General features: G+C 42.6%; 1 protein-coding gene across 7 annotated transcripts in view; it reads right to left on the reverse strand.

Moving 5' to 3' along the window:
• Positions 1 to 20,828, reverse strand: part of LOC149251389 (uncharacterized) — a 368,168-nt gene that overhangs the window by 17,175 nt on the left and 330,165 nt on the right. For all 7 annotated transcript variants that reach the window (XM_089459404.1, XM_089459406.1, XM_089459407.1 and 4 more), the window contains one exon: positions 1,498 to 1,581. In XM_089459404.1, the coding sequence (XP_089315530.1) occupies positions 1,498 to 1,581 (84 nt within the window). Of the gene's footprint in view, positions 1 to 1,497; positions 1,582 to 20,828 lie in introns of those variants that run through there.

Here is a 20,828-nt window from a genome sequence, read left to right on the forward strand (position 1 = left end):
CTTGCTACTAAAGCCCTCCTCTTCCTCCACTGCGACTCCCTCTGAAATCGATCTCCTCTTTCTTGAGAAACGAATTTCCTTTAGATAATGAGTATACGCCGGTGTATATCCAAATGACCCTCAAGTCTTCTCTTATACTTTTCCTGTTGATGAATCAACGACCGAGATTAAGTCTCTAATCAACGACTAAGATTAAAAAAAACTTGATCCTGGTCTCTTAGAAGCTTCTCATCCTTATCTTTATTAATACCTATTGATATTTTTATTTTTCAAAGTTTAGACTTACAAACCCATTAAAAATATTAATTATTTTAATAACTCTTCATCTAGATGGAATTTCTCAAAAGGATTTCTGGGTCTTGGAGATCTCATGTGCCTTAGCCTCTCCTCCAAATTTCAAGGCTAGAGCACATCCAATGCTACCAAAAATCAACAACAACCATGCAAAAAACTCTTTGAATTCTCCTCACCGAACTTAGCTCAAGAATTGCAAGAGACTCGAATGAATAGTGTGAGTGAAATAGAGGGGATGGGGGTGTTTAAATAGCTTTAGGGGGTGCTAGAGTAGCATTAGAAACGAGGAAAAATGAAAAATAAATAAAAAATAAAATAAAATAAAAACAATTTTTTTATGCCCAGGCTGCACAGCAGCGGGCCTTGTGAACTGGTTCAAAACCAGTCTGGTACCAAACCGGCCGGTTCCATACAGAAACCGGTCGGTTTAGTACCGAACTGGTCATTTCCTGTTCGGAGGGCCGGTTTGGACCGGTTTTGCCTCCAAACCAGTCGGACCGGCTGGTTTTGCCAGAACCAGTCAGTTCCGATAACACTACTTTGATGTATGCTATTCTAGGTTATATGTTTTTGCTCGTGCCTTGGATATCTTCACTCGCAACACGACCTGTTTTGTAAAATATTATTTTAATGAAGTTTAAAGTATTTTGTCAAACAATTAGACTAATGGTAAAAAGGCTTGCATTTTCCATAGAATGTATCTTTTGAGCTAATGTCCTCATTAACAAATACAATTGACTGAAACCTTATCATTCTGATTCTACATATTTCCCCACTATGAATCCAACATTATCTTTGAAGCAAATAGCAATCCTAATATCTGTTTTATGTCTCTTAAAGTTTACTCGAGTTATTCATGAGGTACGTGCATTGTTTCTAAACTCAAAGCATCACCTTCCATCCTTCGATGCAAACAGTTGGGCCTTTCAGAGAGAAACAAGGGATCCTCTTTGAACTCTCTTTTAAAGAGACGGAAAACCTGATTTTATAGTTCCTACCATCGTTACATCTTCTGAGGTGTGTATCTCATTGTCCTCTTCGCATGTAACATATATAATAAATTAATACTGATAATTTTTTGATCTAATGGTTCTTTTTTTGCTAACTACTAATTGTTAGTTAAAATCTCATAGCCACACTAGAACATCAATCAGCCAAAAAGCTTCAATTATTACATTTTAAATTCTAATGAAGAACACATACCTGCTCTTTATCATGAGCAGCACCTTGCATTGAAAGCCTTCTCATTTTCAGTGAAGTTGCCATTTCAGCAAGAAGATTAACTGCCTGCAACAACACAATCAGTAAATAGCAGTTTATGGAATATATATCTTATTTTCTAATGGTTTGTGCAAATTTTCTTGACATTGTTGAAGCTACAAAACAATGTAACTAAGCTATCCAAAAATTCCAAAATCAGGAAACAAGGGGGCAGGATTCTATACGACAGGGGAATAACCCTCAACTCTAATGAGATGGCAAAAGCATATTTTTTAAAATTTAAAATTTACAAATGATTTTCAAAAAATCTACAATATATAAAAATCAATTTGACAGATCTTATACATTAAAATGCATGAAACTGAACATCAAATGAGACCATTCACCATTAATCTCAGATAACATTTTAATTTATAATGTGAAATTAAAGAAAAATACTAAATGATAATCACAATGTTATCTGAGTTAGGTATGAATGGATCAAGGAATGTTACATGGCATTCTTTGAGCTTAAAAGATTGTTGATCAGTGCATCAATTTTATGAGTACCTAATACAGACAAATATTTTACTGTATGTACTTGTGCATCTAAGAAAGAATTAGGTGCAATATTAATGCAAGATCGAGGGGCAATAGCATATGCCTCAAGGAAGTTAAGGCCTCATGACGAACTATGCGCCACGCATGATTTCGAGTTGTCCGTTGTAGTACTAGCTTTAAAAATATGGAGACACTACCTGGCAGGGACAAGCTTTGTGCTCGAAAGCAACCACCAAAGTTTGCAATATTTGTTCACCCAAGGGGACTTAAATGCTAGGCAAAGACGATGAAGTGAATTCTTAAGTGAGTGTGACATTGGAATTTCATACAGTAAAGAGAAAGAGAATGTAGTGGCACATGTTTTAAGTAGAAAAACAAGGATATTTTCCCTCATACCTATCAAGGTAGACTCGCAGGAGCGGGTGCTAGAACATCTCTTAGAAGACAACTGGTATTTAAAAGTAAGATCTAGGCTTGATAGTAAAGATCCAAACGAACCTAAGTTTGAGGGATATGAACTAGAGGATGATAGAATTTTGCGATTCCATGGAAGGATGTACATTCCTGGTAGTAGTGATCTTTGAAACACCATTCTTAGGGAAGCCCACAATGCACTATATTGTGTGCATGCTGACGTAAAGAAAAAGTATGCTAATACCAAGAAGCTCTTCTTTTGGGCAGACATTAAGTGCGATATTGTCCAATTTGTTACAAAATGTCTTGACTATCTACAAGTGAAGGCTAACCATTGTCACCCAATGGGTCTCTTGCAACCTCACGACATTCCTATGTCTAAATAGGAGGTGATTTCTATGGACTTTATTGTCGGGCTACCTCTTACCCCACAAATACACAATGCTATTCTGGTTGTGGTAGATAAACTAACGAAAAGTGCCCATTTTATCGTTGTAAGAGATACTTATGAAGTTACATACATAGCTCGAGTATTTATAAATGAAATCATTGGATTTCATGGAGTTCCTAAGAAAATCATATCAGATAGGTATTCACGATTCACTTCAAGGTTTTGAACTTGTGTGCACTCAACTTTAGGAACTCAACTATATTTAAGTACAACTTATCATCCTGACGCTGATTGACAAACATAAAGGGTGAACCAAGTACTAGAAGATATGTTGAGTGTAATCTTCCAAACTGAAATTTATAGCTAATAACAAACACATGAACTAGGCTATAGCAAATAAAATCACAAAGCATGCACCATCAAAAAACCAAGAAACTAGGCAGATAAGCTGAGCCATTTTATTAAATTATGAATTGTATGGAGTACATGTCGCAAGGAACAAGTGCACCTAGGCTTGCATAAGAAAGCTGGAGCAAACCCAGGTGGAAGAGATGACCCCAAGAGCTAGGAAACTTCGGCCCACTATCCTTCTGCACAGACCCAGAAATTGGCAACTACTGTTGCACTGGGAATGTTGAGAATGACCCTTTGTGGTGCCCAGAGTTGTATGAAAATGCAGTTGTAGCTTCTCCCAAATATACTCAACCAAATCCAGAAAAGAATCTTCCCCAGACCAACCACCCAGGAAACCCCCAAAATGGTGCAAATTACCAGCTGAATAGTAAAATGAATCACTGAACCAAAGGGGATTTTTGCCCTGGATACTACCCCGAAAATTTTGTAAATTTAACCGGGACATCTCAACCAAAAACCCAAAAAGCTTTGGGTCTCGTTCCAACCTTCCAAAATTACCCCCAATAAGTGTGTGCCTATGCCCCCTCTTTAGTTGGGTAATTCGTACAACCTGAGAAACAATTGCCAAAGTCCTCCAAAATCAGCTAAAAACTTCTCCATATGATTACTAGCAATGCCTAGCTCCAAATTCCTAGCCAAGCCTCACCCACAAACAACCTCCTCTATGAACTACGCAAGCCCAAAACTCCTCTATACAGGCCCACATTAGGAAAATTCAGCCCAAAATATAGCTCCCAAATCAGCCCTACAAATCACCTGAAATCTCCAGCAAATACACAAGGGAACCTGCTCTCTAAGTCCTGGAGTCATCCCAGCTTAAGATGGCTCTACCAAGAAATGCATACTCCTATTCCGCGCCCAATCTGCTCCACGTGATGACTAATTGTACCTACTAGCTCATCCGAGAACAACTCTGAAGTGTAAATATATCTCCCCTAGAGTGGCACTCTAAGTCCAATGAAGGTAGAGTGGAGATCTCCGCTTAGGATCCCCTAATGTTGAACAACACTAAGTTGTCTTGGCTCAACAACTCAAGAGAACTTGGTTCTATTATCAAATTGTCAAAAGCCCCAAAACAAAAGCCTCACCTCCAATTTATAGTCGGCCATCCCTCATGCTCCTTATGGGCTCCACGCATCGAATTCCCTCTCTCACCCAATTCGAATTCCTCCAAGGGGTGCATATTCCCTTGGAGTGGCCCCCACTCTCCACTTCCCATCAAATTTCTTGGCTTTTCTAATGTTTGGGGGTGGCACCTTCATAAATTTTCCTTTTCCACCCATTTTTCCTAAGTCTATATGCCAAATATTTATTAGTTACCAAAAATTGCAAAATTGAGAATTCCCTTAGCAAAATTCTTAGTTGGAGACATTACAGTCCTCCCCACCAAAAATTGTTTGTCCTCAAGCAATGCCTAAACAAGCGCCCTCTCTATCAGCTTAGCCAAATGGTTACTGCAAACGATATTGAGGTCCCAAATGTGCCATTGATTCATCCCTATCCCCGACACTATCTTGTCAGGAAGGAGACCCTCGATACTAGGACCCCAAACCATCTTGATCGATGTGAAGCACCTGTTGCCCCACTCATTGTCCCCCCTAGTATAGGCACCCGAAGTCCTCTACAGCTGCTCTACTGAGTCATCCATCTCATGTACTGCAAGGGTGGGCATCTGAAGATACAATCTGACTCCTGTGGAAATAAATCCTTGCTCGCACGAGCTTCCCCTAAACTCTCTCTGTTGATCATCCCCCCATGATGGTGAAGTCCCCCGCACCAACAAGGAATCACTCAAATGCAATGGAAGGTCGTAATGATCTCCCCTTGTCAAACCAAGCTAATCCCCAAGGGTAGATAAACTGTCAAGTACTGTGATGCCAGAGTCCCATGCATATCGCAAGAAGAAACTGTCCTGTAGACCTTGCAACACTCTGGTCACGACTAACTGTCTAACATGCTCATACCAAAGCCTCATCTCCTACAACACGAAGCCATAATACGTGTGATGATCGAGGCTATGGCCAACCTGCCAAGGGGACTCAATAGTGCTCGCGCCTATCACTCCATGGTTGGCCCCAACCCTGAACAACCACCTGCCTTGCCATAAGATGAAGACCTCGATGATCCCCCATGTGTCAACCTGATAATGAACCCGATCACTGACTATCCCGACTATACTCACTATGTAATGGAGTGTCCCCCACATCAGCTAGATCCCTGGATCCCATAACCATAGTAAAGGTCCACAACTCCTAATACCCACTATGTGTTGTTGTGACATGTTGCTAGTTGATGGGACCCCTTTGTGCCTCGTCTTCGTCCCTATACATATCCCATGGATGGGCACCCAACTTCAAGAATTTGTCCCACGTATGATGAACCGTTTTGCTTCTGCCAGACCGCATAGCGAAATTTGTTATCGTAGCTCCTAATGAAGTACCTAGACACTGCCTAAAGCCTAGGCATCCTCCTACCAACGAGGACTATCATTCCCTGTACCTCATGCTCACATAACAGCTAGGGCTATCTTGTCGAAAGTGTCCCATGCAGCTCGCTCACCATCACCTCCCTAAGTGTGAACTCAAGGGTGGAGCATACACTACCTCTGCAGCAAACCACACACTCCCCAAACTTGTACCTGTCGGCTTGGGCCCTAACCAAATGCCACCGCTGAGATGTCTCTGTTTGGACACTTTGTGCCCCAACTAATTGTCTCGGGTGAGCCTCCTACATCCTGTTGTTCGTAACAAAGGCATCGAGGGACAACATCCAACTTTGTTGCGCCTACAAACAATCTGGAACTGAGACTAGTGCGCAAGTCCTCATGGATATCATCAAATGATGCTCAATTTCATCCTCATCGATTTGGGGTGAGTTACACCCACCATCATGCTAGTCACCTCTATCAGGCGGTCTCCCTGGAGATGGCGCTCCAAAATCCCAATGTGTAGCGTCACACATCACTACCTGCGGACAAGCATCCCTGTGCTCCCCTGCATACAAACGTGTATCTTTGTGCCCCTTGGCACACAACTGCACCCAATTGCAACCCTCTGTGCATTGTTGGATACCACTACCAACTGCCATATCAACCGGCATCAGTGGACGTCCCTCTTGTGACGATGTAGCTATGACTCCATGCGGAACCTCGAGGTGGGTGTGAATCGCTCTTCCTACTCCCCAGTGCAAGCCCGCACATCCTGTCACTCCACCATACACCTCTGTGCTCCTCTCCAGAACACCGAACTCCGAGGTACAACTTTGTGCACCTCTAAACTGTGAAAATTTCAAACAAGAAATTCTACTGTAGTGACTGATTTATTTCTCCTACTTATTTTCCACAATAAGTTATTTACAATTCCCTTCAGTGAACATCAAAGTAAATTCTACTGCAGTGTCACATAATAGCATAGAGAAAAGAACAGTGAAATACAAGCACAAGAATCAATCACATCAACACAGTTATTTTTGGACAATAGTCCCCGGAAAAATCCAACGCGGGAAAACGGTGCAGCGGATGAGGGTTTATTTATTATTCTTCGGCAACAATCTCTCTACAAGGAATGATTTTGCAGAACATAGAGAAACCTCTGAGAAAACACCTAAGATAATTTTCCTCCTTCCCTTAGATAAATTCTGACACCCCAGAGACCCTTCAGTGTTCACTGCATCACCTTTGCATCATCTCTACGTGAGGACTGCGTCCCTAGCTATGCTGTCTCTCAGAGCCATTTCTCTGCAACGTCTCTTTGATGCGCTGCGTCACCTCCTCCTCAGTGTCTGACTGACGCTGATGCCCTCCTCTTCCTTCACCCTACAACTCTCCCTCTGAAATCGAACTCTTACTTCTTGAGAATTGATTTCCCTCGGGTTACTGAGTATTTGCCTGGTGTGTCTCCAAATGACTCTCAAGTCTTCCTTTATACTTTTCATGTTGAGATATCAACGATCGTGCTCTAATCTCTAATCAATGGCTAAGATTAAATTAGACTTGATCCTCGTCTCTTACAAGCTTCTCACCCATATTTTAATTAATACCCATTAATATTTTAATTTTCCTAAGTTTAGACTTAGGAACCCCATTAAAAATATTAATTATTTTAATAAAATACGATACTGGTGGAATTTCACCAAACAATTTATGGGTCTTGGAGATCTCATGTGTTCTAGCCCCTCCACAAAATTTCGGAGCTAAAGCACATCCAATGGTACCCAAAATCAATACTCCCTCTTAGCAAGGAATGTGCTCTAGCTCCCAATAGAAGTATCCTACTGATCCACGACATCGGTCCTTTGCACTGCTTATGCTCGGCCCGCTGCCCTTCATCCATTGCGTTGTTGCAACCTATATTGTTGCCCATGACACTGCCACTATCACTGTTGCATCTCTACTTCAGCTCCCTCTCAATACGCTGCATCATGTTGCCCATAGCACTACCACTACTAATTGCTGCACTGCAACTCCTCTACTACTGAAACAGATTCTCAAGCATCCCCATCTTCTCCCTGAAATAAACAAACTTTGTTCTTCCTAGAGCCTTGGTGAGAATGTCTGCCACCTATTCTCCTTTCGGAGTGTATCGTAACTGTATTGCCCCTCACTAGACATAGTCTCTAATAAAGTCACACCTGATGTCAATGTGCTTCGACCGATCATGAAAAACTGGATTCTCAGAGAGCTTGATACAACTCTAATTATCACACAAAATATTGGTCGCATCCTTCTCCTGAGTAGATTCACAAGCAATTTCCTAAGCCATATGGATTAGCACGATGTTGTGCTAGCTGCCATATATTCAGCGTCAGTTGAGCTCAGAGCTATGGATTTCAGTGTCCTACTACACCAGGAGGTCATTCATGATCCAATGTTGAAACTATACCAAGTGGTACTTTTCCGATCTACTGAACTTCTAGCCCAATCTGCGTCAATGAACCCACTCAGCCTGATGCCGTTGCCTCGAGTGTACATTAATCCATGCTCAACGGTTCCTTGTACATATCTAAGAACATGCTTGGCTGCTACCCAGGCGCCCTCTTTGGTTCCACCATGAACTGACTGAGGGTGTTGACAGCGTAACAAATGTCTGCCCTAGTTTTGACCAGATACATTAGGGACCCTATGAGTTGCCTATACAAGGCGGGATCGACTTCTTTACCTTTAGATGCATTGATCTTCTTCCAGTTGGTAATCATTGAAGTAGCCATAGGTCTACAATCCTGCATTTTGAACCTTTTCAAAATTTTTGTAGCAGATCTTCCTTCTCCAAGGAAAATTCCACCCTTCTGCTGCCAAACTTCCAACCCCAGAAAATAATGCATCCGTCCCAAATCCTTCATGTCAAATTTTGTAGCTAGGTTTTCCTTGCAACCTTTGATGAGCCCGAATGAACATGATAGAAAAAGATCATCCACATATAACACCAGAATTAGAGGCTCATTCTCTACAATCAAATAGGTTGGGATCTGCGTCCCTCTTAACGAATCCCATCTTCTGCAAGTAACCATCAATTCGACCATACCATGCTTTAGGCACTTGTTTAAGCCCATACAAGGCTTTCTTCAACCTACACACATGAGATTTCTTCTCATCTGTCTCAAAACCCTCTAGATGTTCAATGTATACTTCTTCAATCACCCCGTTCAAGAACGCAGTCTTGACATCCATCTGGTGAATCTCCCACCCCATCTGTGTTGCAAGGGATATCACGGATCTAATAGAAGTATACCTGGCTACTGGGGTGAAGGTTTCTTCGTAGTTTATTCCTTCCTTCTGAGCATACCCCTTAGCCACGGACCTGGCTTTGTATTTTTCCACACTGCCATCTACAGTGTATATACCTTGTAGATCCATCTCGAACCTACAACTGACATGTCCTGAGGTCTAGGTACCACTTCCCAGATGCTGAATGACCTCCTGAAAACTAGAGGGTTCTCCAACCTGAGCCACCAAGGCTTGGTACCTATCTGGTTTTCTACGCTCCCTTTTCTCGTTCCTAGGAGCTCCAACGAAATCCTCTGCATCCCATAGTATTTGTTGAAGTTCCCAACTCGTTCTTCCACAAGTAGTGGGTAGATCTATTTGCTCCTCCTCCTCAGACTCCACCTGCTATGATACCTCTGGATTCTTGTCCTTTGGAGAAATAATGGTGCTGGTTTCTACTGGTCGAAGTGGCTGGACCAATGGATCATCCTTTGACTGCTCTTCAGAAGGCGTTTCTTAGGATTTCCTAAAAGCTCTGTCCTCCATGAACTTTACATCTCGTCGTACTACGATATTCCTATTTCCTGGAAGGTAGATTCTATATGCCTTAGCATTCTTGCTATATCCCACAAGATATCCTTTTTCTGTAGTTTGATCCCACTTCTTCCTCTTTTCTTCGGGTATATGGCAGTATGCCAAACTCCCAAATATTCTTAAATGACTCACCTCAGGCTTCTTGCCGGTGAAGACACTCTCCGGAGTAATCTTACCTAATGCCCTGTGAGGAGTCTTGTCCTGGACATATACTGTTGTGCTGCATGCTTCTGCCCATAGAAATTTGGGCATATCCTGGTCATACAACATTTCCCTTGTTGCTTCAACAATAGTCCTGTTCTTCCTCTCTGCTACTACATTCTGGTCCGGATTATATGGAGTTGTCCATTCTCTTATGATGCCTTCCCTTGCGCAAAAATTAATGAAGTCCTTATCAATGTACTCCCCACGATTGTCTGAGTGCAACACTTTTATCCTCTTCCCTGTCAGATTCTCAACCAGAGCCTTAAACTCTTTGAATCGATCAAAAACCTCATCCTTGTTTTTAGAAAGAGATCCAAGTCTTCCTGGAATGGTCATCAAAGAAGGTGATGGAGTATTCGGCACCACTAAGAGCTTTTGTGGACATGGGTCTGCAAATATCTGAGTGTATCAATCCCATAACACTCTTAGCCCTACTATTACTTCTGGAATAAGCCATTTTGGCGTACTTGCCTAGTGCGCACCCTCTGCATACATCGTCTCGTTTGGTACTTAATTCTAGAACTCTTGTGACGGTCCTTTTGAGAATTATTAGAGCCCCATGGTGTAAGTGCCCCATCCTCCTGTGCCATAGTTCATTCAAATCTTTTACTCCACTCTTTCCTATCAGCGCCATTGGAGATTCTAGCTGTAACTTATACAGTCTATTACTTCTGACTCAAATTTGGGCCTTCTTCTTCCAACTCGGATGTTTGACATTTACTTTCTTCCCAATGAAGAAAACATCATAGCCCTTGTTTTGTAACTGAGATACAGAGAGTAAGTTCATCCCCAATCCAAGCACATGCAACACATTGATAGCTCGAAGCCAATCCCCTTCTTCTATTTGAAAAACTATAGTACCTCTTCCTATGGGGGTACATTTTGACTTATTTGCCATGGTGATTTGGAAGTTCATCTGTTCTTCTTGATAGCTCAAGAAACATTCTTTTATTCCTGTCATGTATGCAGAAGCTCCATTGTCAATATACCAAACCTCCGAGGAAGCAGAACTTGCCAAGCAAGTGACTTCTTCTTCCAGTCTGGAAGCTAACATAGAAGATTCGTGATCCATATTCTTCGTGTTTTCCTCTTTCTCGGGAGAACTGCGTGAGTCCTTTTCAGTTGCTGCTCCAGCGTCATATTCCCGACTCATTGCAGATTCTCGAATCTTATTGCCCAATCTCAGCGCTGATACCATGTAAAAATTTCAAACAAGAAATTCTACTGCAATCACTGATTTATTTCTCCTACTTATTTTCCACAATAAGTTATTTACAAAACCATTCAAAGAACATCAAAGTAAATTCTACTGCAGTGTCACATAATAGCATAAAGAAAAGAACAGTGAAATACAAGCACAAGAATCAATCACATCAACACAGTTATTTTTGGACAATAGTCCCTGGAAAAACCCAATGCGGGAAAATCAGTGCAACAGATGAAGGTTTATTTATTATTCTTCAACAACAATCTCTTTACAAGGAATGATTTTGTAGAACACAGAGAAACCCCTGAGAAAACACCTAAGATAATTTTCCTCCTTCCCTTGGAGAAATTCTGACACCCCAGAGACCCTCCAGCCTTCATTGCATCACCTCTGCGCCATCTCTGCGTGAGGACTGCGCCCCTAGCTACATTGTCTCTCTAATGCACTGCGTCACCTCCTCCTTAGTCTCTAACTGATGTTGATGCCCTCCTCTTCCTTCACCCTGCAACTCTCCCTCTGAAATCGAACTCTTACTTCTTGAGAATCGATTTCCCTTAGGTTACTGAATATTTGCCTGGTGTGTCTCAAAATGACTCTCAAGTCTTCCTTTATAATTTTCCTGTTGAGATATCAACCGTCATGATCTAATCTCTAATCAACGGCTAAGATTAAATTAGATTTGATCCTCATCTCTTAGAAGCTTCTCAACCATATTTTCATTAATACACATTAATATTTTAATTTTCCTAAGTTTAGACTTAGGAACCCCATTAAAAATATTTATTATTTTAATAAAATACAATATGGGTGGAATTTCACCAAACGATTTCTAGGTCTTGGAGATCTCGTGTGTTCTAGCCCCTCCACAGAATTTGGAGCTAGAGCACATTCGATGCTACCGAAAATCAACATGAACACCTACACCAACTGTCGCACTACCCTGCATCATCAACCATCCCACCTTCATCAATACATCCACGAATCTGCTAACAAACCCACCATGATGTGGGCTACCCATCCTCATCTACCCTGGTAGACTTGAGTGATCTATTTCCACACATGCTAACGAGAATGACACTAATGTGCCTAGCCTCCATGGCACCTGTGTCCAATGTGCCCATGAGAGAGCATCGTCTCCACATGGCCACCCTTTCTGGTGACCTGCTGATGCCACCTCCTCTGGATAACCCTACTAGAGTATGCTACTCTCCTTGTGACTCCATGTGCATCCAACATGCCCAACCAACCCATGGGGTCGACTTAGGAACCGCTTGGCTATTAGTGCTGACTGGAACTCCCCCAAGGAATGAGTATGCTTAGTCACCAAGTTCACTATCTCGCTGGCACCATAGCCATCCTACATCCCATATATATGATAGGAAGCCCCACCCGGATTCCAATTCCAACCTAGGCCTCCAGCATCTCCAATGTCTGAGAGCTCTTGCTAAGCTTCACTCCCAACTACGATCATCTCTATAAGGCTATCCCATTCCGCTAGAGCCTGGGTACCAACTCAGAGTCTCTCGCCATCCAACCCCAATAGAAGGATTAATTGCACGAACACCCGAACACAAAAAAAGCCCTCCATCCTACAAATGTTGCAACTTGCACAGCTCATGTCACCTCGCCTCACTAGTTTGGTCAACACATATAATCTAACTGGGTAACTCTGCCTCTCTCCCATCAATGTGCAGAGGTAACCTAATAGTGTTGCAAGCCCCATCTATATATGTTTGAAGAGGGCTTCTTTGACGCTCCAAGGTGTACTCCTCTAGCTATGTCATTAGGGAACCCAATCGTTCCCCAACGCGAGTTAGTTTGGCCACTGACTCGACACAAACCACTCTCATGCCCTCCAACTCCTCATTCTGTTGTAGAATGGTCTCTCATATTGTTGTGGCCTTCCTTTTCAACGCTAGAAGGTCAGCCGAGAGCTGTCGAAACTGTTGTTAGCGGTTATCACCCGTAAACTCAGTCACAACTCTGGATACCTTTGTGTCTCCTGGCACCTCATCAACCTGTTGTAGGTGGTCATCATCTGGAAACTTTGTCACTGCTCTGGGTGCCTCATCAATGAATACATTCTCATCGAATGGCCCTACGGGTGTATGCTCAACAGTATCCACCAAGGTGCCAGCCAAAGCTATCAAAGGGATCTCCAACAAGGGTGACACCTACGTCACACTGGGTATGTCAATGTGCCCCTCACCATCCTACGTGCCCTCCTGCTCAACCTCCTAACATCTAAATCCCGGTCTCCACCAACAGAGACGCCCCCTGGTCTCACCCTCTAACTGTCCCCCTCTACCTAATGATCCAACCCCTAAACTATGCTTCTCCTTCTCTTGTTCAACCAGGAAATTGGGCACGATAGGAGGGCCAGACTGGCCATACATATGGATGTTGTACCGTTGGGATGTGCCTGCATGTGCTTGGCTTCTCTATTGGTTATGCATCATTTGTTGCATCCCTTCCAGAATCTATTGGTTCTGCCTCATCAACTCCTCCATGACCTTGCTAGCCTCCCCACAGTTGGCCAAGATCATGCTCTAATACCACTGTAATGTTCCAAATTGAAATTTACAACTAATAACAGTAACATGAACTAGGCTATAACAAATAAAATCACAAATACGCATGCACCATGAAAACAACAAGAAACTAGGCAAATAAGCTAAGTCATTTATTAAATTATGAATTGTAGGGAGTACCTATAGCAAGGAACAAGTACACCTAAGCTTTCATAAGCAAGTTGGAGCAAACCTGGGTGGAAGAGATGACCCCAAGAGCTACGAAACTTCAGCCCACTATCCTTCTGTGCAAACCCAGAAATTGGCAATTGGTGCTGCACTAGGAATGTTGAGAATGACCCTCTGTGGTGCCTAGAATTGTCTGAAAATGCAGTTGTAGCTTCTCCCAAAAATACTCAACCAAACCTAGAAAGGAATCTGCCCCATACCAACCAACCAGAAAACACACAAAATGGTGCAAATTACTAGCTGAATAATAAAACGCATTGTTGAACCAAAGGGGATTTCTAACCTGAATACTACCTAGAAAATTATGTAGATTTAAAGGGGACCTCTCCACCAAATACCCAAAAAACTCCATAATGCTTTGGGCCTCATTCCAACCTTCTGAAATTACCGACAATTAGTGTCTGCTCCCTCTTCAGCTGGGTAATTCGTACGGCCTAATAAACAACTGCCAAAGCCCTCCAAAATCAATCGATAACTTCTCCAAGAATTCAACTTATGACTCCTAGCAATGCCCAGCCCCAAATTCCTGAGAAAGCCTCACCCACAAACAACCTCCTCTATGAACTGTGCATGCCCAAATTAGGAAAATTCAGCCCAAAAGATAGCCCCCAAATCAGCCCTCAAATCACCTAAAATCTCCAGCAAATACACAAGGAAACTCGATATCAAAGTCCTGGAGTCAACCCAACTCAATATGTACTCCTATTATATGCCCAATCTGCTCCATGTAGTAACTGATGGTACCTACTAACTCCTCCCGGAACAACTTCAAAGTGTAAAGATGTCTCCCTTAGAGTAGCACTCTAAGTCCACTGAAGGTAGAGTGGAGATCTCCGCTTGGGATCCCCTAGTTCTAAACAACACTGAGTTGTCTTGGCTCAAAAACTCAAGAGAACTTGGTTCTATTATCAAATTGTCAAAAGCCCCAAAATGAGAGCCTCACCTCAAATTTATAGCCAGCCATCCCTCATGCTTCTTGTGGGCTCCACCCTTCGAATTCTCTCTCTCACCCAGTTCAAATTCCTCCAAGGGGTGTGTATTCCCTTGGAGTGGACCCCACTCTCTACTTCCCATTGAATTTCTTGGCTTTTCTAATGTTTGGGGGTGGAACCTTAATAAATTTTCCTTTTCCACCCACTTTTCCTAAGTTTATATGCCAAATATTTATTGACTGCCAAAAATTGCAAAATTGAGAATTGCCTTAGCAATATTGTTAATTGGGGACGAGATATTCAAGATGTGCATTATGGATCAACAAACACATTGGGAAAAGCACTTTCCCTTGGTTGAATTTGCATACAATAACATTGACCACATTTCAATCGGAATGCCTCCATTTGAAGCATTATACGACAAACCTTGCAGAACACCGTTAAGTTGGAACAGGTTAGAGGACTGAGTGATAGTGGGGCCAAAATTAATTCAAGAGATGGAAGAACAGGTAACAAATTAGGCAATGGTTAAATGAAGCACAAGATAGACAGAAAAATTATGTTGATGCTCACAGAACAGATAGGAATTATGAAGTAGGGGATCAAGTTTTGTTAATTTTAGGTAAGTTCTATGCTTAGAGCAATTTATTTCAATTTTCACAGTTAGCTCAATATCTTTTCCAGATTAGCAATCACATTAGCATAATAGTAAATTGCAGATAGAACATAACATAAATCGCAGAAGACAAGCCAAGACAAGAGGATGCAAGATGTGGCGCTAGCCAGGGACAAACCCCAATGTGGGGAAACTCTTGATCAATTCTTCTTATATGTTCTTCAATAGTTCACAGAGAGAGAGATAGGGCATATACATCAGAAGTCAACATATTGACTTATCTAAATAAGAGCAGAGATCATCTCTAAGAAGATGATACATGAGGTAGCTGAACTCAGTTGAAGACATGCTGCTCCAACTAATTCTCCAAGGTGACTCCATCACCATGCTGCACCTATCATTGTGCTACACCTCATCATCATGTTGCACCTCACTGTGCTGCACCATGCTGCACCCATCATCACTATTCTGCATCTCATCATGCTTCACTAATCATGATTGTACCCATCGTTGTGCTGAATGTATACTGCAATGTATCATCACTTCAACACGCTGCTTCAATACCTTTTTCTGTTGCACTATTCACATCATGCTCATCATCACCAAGCTGTACCAATGTGTTGCATTGTACTGCATCCATGTTGCCTACAACAGTCACTGCATTTATCATGCTTCTTTATGCACCTTACTGCATCATGCTGCCCATGCATCTTGAAGTATATATCAAGAAGCCTTTTCTCTCGAGCCTTGACCTTGTGAACACCTATTACCATAAAAAAACATCAAACCTTAGGTCTTGCGCTTTCTTTTCTAGGGCTTTTCTTAGATAGCGAATTGCTTCTTTGAAGCCTAGTGCCTTTATTAAGCCTCTCTTTCGAATGAGCTCTAGAGTGATCACTTTGTGCCCTATACCTAGCATACATATTCTAAGTGATCTCCTTCCTACTGAGATTCCTCCCACCGGTGAAAGTTCGTAAGGAGCAGGGGACATTGGCTATGGTGGCAGTGGGTCATTGTCCTATTGTTAGCACTTAGTCTAGCTCTTTGTCCTATAGGCTTTCCCTCCTTGGGCTCTGCTAGATTTTATGGTAACAGGTACTTCACAAGAAAGAAAAACACATAATAAAAAGGGGTAGTAAAACAAAGTGCATAAGTGGTAACTGTATGCCTAGTGCACCTTCATGAAGGCCATCACAAAAGAAATGAAGACCCATAGCTCTTGAAAATAGTAGAAGACAACCTATACATCATATACAACAATGAAGGTTGATTCACGAAGTTTTCCTTTTCCCCATTTGCAAATTATTCATCACACTTCCTACATAGAAATCTAGGACATACTCATTGGAATTAGGAGTATCACATGTAATAGAGGTTAATGTTGTCCGCCCAAAGCTTGAACTTAAGCTAAAGTGTAAAGGATAAATGAGATATTGAGAAGATAGAAGAAAGCACTTGTATGTCAACTACCTAATAGCACATATGACGAGGCATGACTCACTAGTATAAGTGGAAGCATTGCATTGGGATCTATAACTAAGCTTTGAGATTTTTGTACTTAGATGGGTATTCTTAATATTGCATAAGGATCCACCATACAACTTTGGGATCTTTGTGTGTGTGTGTGTCTATATATATATATATATATATTCATTGGCTTCCTTCTACACTATGTCTTGATTACCATCTTGATGTTTGCAGATAATTGGGTCTTTCAAGACTCATCCTCAGATGGATTGCAGAGATGGTTGGATGCCCTGGCCTTATTCTGTAAAAATCCATCAACTGATGGTCAGCTTAGGTAAAACCAAGGTCATGATCTTCAATGCATCAAACAAGATCCTCTATATTACCATTTGTTTTCAAATGAGAGGAGATTAAGATCACCAACTCATATACTTATCTGGGGGTACACTATTGATAGGACGTTGCTTTAATTTTCAGCTTGCGCTTCAACCCCGAATCAATTAGCACTGTGTGTCCTTGGCCCTTCTTGAGAGGTAGAGCTTCTAGAATCATTTTAAGGACATATCAACCAAGATGTCACGTATGGACACTCTTGTTTGACCCACAATTCTACATGGTTCTTAAGTTTGGGGACATGGTTTACTAGAGTTTGATTGGACTTCAGGCAAGAGAGTACAAATCATCTTCCTTCACTACATCATTTAGTGCAAGTAGACCATTCCTCAGCCCATCATTATTGTAGAGTTTGGAGCTCAACCCTTCCAATTTGAGATATTGTTTGGTGTATCTCTATTATACACTATGTTTCGAGCTTCATTGATACAGTGAAGGGGCATGACTAGTATCCATACATGGCATATTATTTTTTAGAGTCCATTGTAGCAGCTAGTCCTTCGACTTGATGTTGGTTTTGATACATGTTGTAGCGGCTACAACCACCCTCCAAAATTTTGTCTTAGCTTCGTTTTGGAGCCTCCCTTCCAACCTTCATAGCAGCTTGCCTTGCTTCATCAAGTTCACAAGCTTCAGTGTCTTTCTTGCACAAAGGCAGCATGTCGATCACAGTTTGATCCATTCCTCTCACAGGCTATTCGCCCAGACTTGGTCCAGTTGCAGACTAAGCAACTTCCCCAAGAAAATTGCACATTTCTGGAGGTCAACCAGCCACACCTGCAGAAATTGCGCAATCCTATCTTGCAACCTGCTGGGCTCCAGGATTGCGAAATCCTACCAGTCAACACTCCCAACATGAATTGCACAAATTTCCCCAGCAGGGCTGCTTAGCCCAGAATTTGCGCAAATCTAGGCAATAGTCAGTTGCTCCGCAAATTGCGCACATCTCCTAGGTAGTCAGCCCAGCTCCCAGCCAGAAATGCGCATTTCCTTCAAGCAGTCAAACAGCCTCTTGCACGTGCAGCTGAGTTGACCGGTTCCCTCCAGGACCGAGCAAAATAGACTTGCATGCATGGGTTGCTTCACCCAAGGCAGCATGCAAAGGCATCCCTTGTTTCAGGGATATATGTTTAGTAGTTAGAGGTTATATGCAAGGATCAATTCAAAAATCTCCCACCAAGTGTCGATTCCCCTAGATTTGTCGCATGCGCGTCACAACCTCGATGTTATCAAAACTCATCAATCGGACGTTGCAGAGCTCATTCCTCACATCAACCGTGCAACTCTGACATCCCACATCACATATAGGAGTAGTCGGCACATTCAGCTCAGTTATTTTGGGGTAAGCTCGCTTCCCATGCCTTGTGTTGCATTTCTGTCGCTTTTTGTGTTTTCACTTGTGGGAGTATTGTTTGCTTGATTTCTTTGAACGCTTGTTGTCATTTACATGTATACTAGCTTGTCCTAGCTCTGTTTCAGTTTTCGTTGCTATCTCACTGTTGTCGCATGCATGAAACTGTTTTGCACGGACGTTCGCCCAACCGGCGAACTGCCTCACCCACATGCATGTTGATCTGTTTGTTGAATCTTTCATTCATGTTTCGCATGCATTGTCGATCACTTCTGCTATCACTTAGTGTCACCATGCATTTACTGTCTTAGTTGCTTTCAGTTGCCCGTCAGTGAGTCGGGCCAACCTTGGCCCGAACTCTGCCTTCACCAAGGCTGCATTGTGCAATCTGGGGAAGGAAGGCTCACCTTCCTCTCCAGATTTGCGCATTCCTGCCCAGCACTGGCCTCCAGGACTGTTTTGCGCATTTCTGGAGGACAGTGGCTGCTTGGCCCAAGAAATTGCGCAAATTTGTCCCTAGGCCAGCAGTCCTTCCCAGCTGGAATTACGCATTGCGCAATCCCAGCAGTCAGCAGCCAGACTGGACTATGTATTGTGCAGTGCCAGCAATCAGCCAATCTATCAATAGCCCAGACTGTGCCTTGTGTAGTCTTGGCAATCAGTCTCCCGTCCTCCCGGCTGAAATTGCGCAACCTTCATGTTATGCACCCAGGTATGTTGCAAGTCAGTTCTCATGTTCATTTTGGTTTTCGACTGACAAATTGCTTGCCATGAGTGTTGCCATGTCTCCAGATATCCCAGGTGTTCATCTGCCTCTCAGCAGTATAGGTACAGTGTTTCTAGGAGAGCAGAGACGAAGACACCGTTCAGAGCACACTTGGGGATGCAGTCGATCAAGTGTCCATGGACTTACCTACCCACAAAGACATCAAGTTGTTCATAGACAAGGACATCAAGATATGACAGCAGTAGCATCACAGCGAGCAGCATCATGAACAGCAGTTGAAGATAGCATACCAAATGCAACGAATGCAAGAGGAGGGTTGTTGACAACACGGAGGCGAAACAAGGTTGCAAACTCAAGCAGGTCCATTGATGATGAAAGCAACTTTGATGACTCCGGCTATGAAGTGACGGCACGACATGAAGATCGAGCAAAGGCAGAAGATGGAACAAAGAAGGAGTTGCATGTGCTGAAGCAGCAACCCAAGAAGAACATGAAGCTACACAGGCAAACGAATGAGTTGCAGCAAGAACAGGAATAGCAGTGGGCACAACATGCACTCACGGATGAAACTGCGCCCGTACAAGTTAAGGATCCATCCCAGCAATAGACATGGTGAGCAGTGTTGTTGATCGCATGCAAGGGATTCAGCAGCATGCATGTCGTTGAGTGCATGCATGCAATCCAACCCATTCAACACACTCACCAAGGCGAAGAAAAGAAGCAAGTCCAACTGGGGCTGAACATGTATTTCAACAAGTTGATGCGCATGACCACCAGCACACACTTGAAAATCATCACAGACATTATGCATCAGTGTGTTGCCAATTCAACCGTACCCAAGAAGACCATGCACATGTTAGCAGACGAGTTGGATGAAGGGGTCGAACCAATGCACCAATTGCAACGGAGGCAAGAGTTTGCTTCAGCAAGATGTCACCATGAGGTGCATGCACACCATCACAGACGACCAAGCTTGGCATCAGCTCACCACCTTCACCATCACAAGCATGTCAAAGAGTTGGTCTCATCACAGCAGACCGAGTGTCAGTGATGTCTTGCAAGGCTTGCTCAAGCCATGTTGTCTCACATGAGTACATGTGCATTGTAATGTTGAGTCATGTCAAGTGTAAGTCAAGTGTCAATGGTTGGATGTAACAGTCATAGAGTAGGTGAAGAGTCATGAGGGTAGTTGAACTGTCACAAAGGGGAATGTCAAGGGTCACCCCACCCTTTGCTATAAATAGTTCCTCATAACTCATTGTAGAGGCTTTTGGTCAGCCAAGCTTCTAATAAGACTATCTTGGAAAGAGCTTGGATAGTATTGTAACGCGCCTTGGCTTCTCCACTGCACGAAGCTAGTTCATCTCTTTGGAGGAGCAGGCGAATGTGGCTATAACGTTCCACTGAGGGGATAGCAGGTTTACATGGATGTATTGTATGATTGGAACTTACACTCTTTATATAATAAGAGCTAGCACATTTTCATGCATGTGTTGTTATTATAGTTGGACTGCTTCAGTTGCCTTAATGATATATGTTGTTTAACTTACGTATTTGTGCATGAACTGATTTGTATGCAATTATATGAATCTTGTTGATAATG

The sequence above is a fragment of the Pinus tabuliformis genome, chromosome 7, assembly GCF_031772625.1.
Source record: "Pinus tabuliformis cultivar Carrire ecotype Pingquan chromosome 7, CPIR1, whole genome shotgun sequence".
Classification (NCBI taxonomy): domain Eukaryota; kingdom Viridiplantae; phylum Streptophyta; class Pinopsida; order Pinales; family Pinaceae; genus Pinus; species Pinus tabuliformis.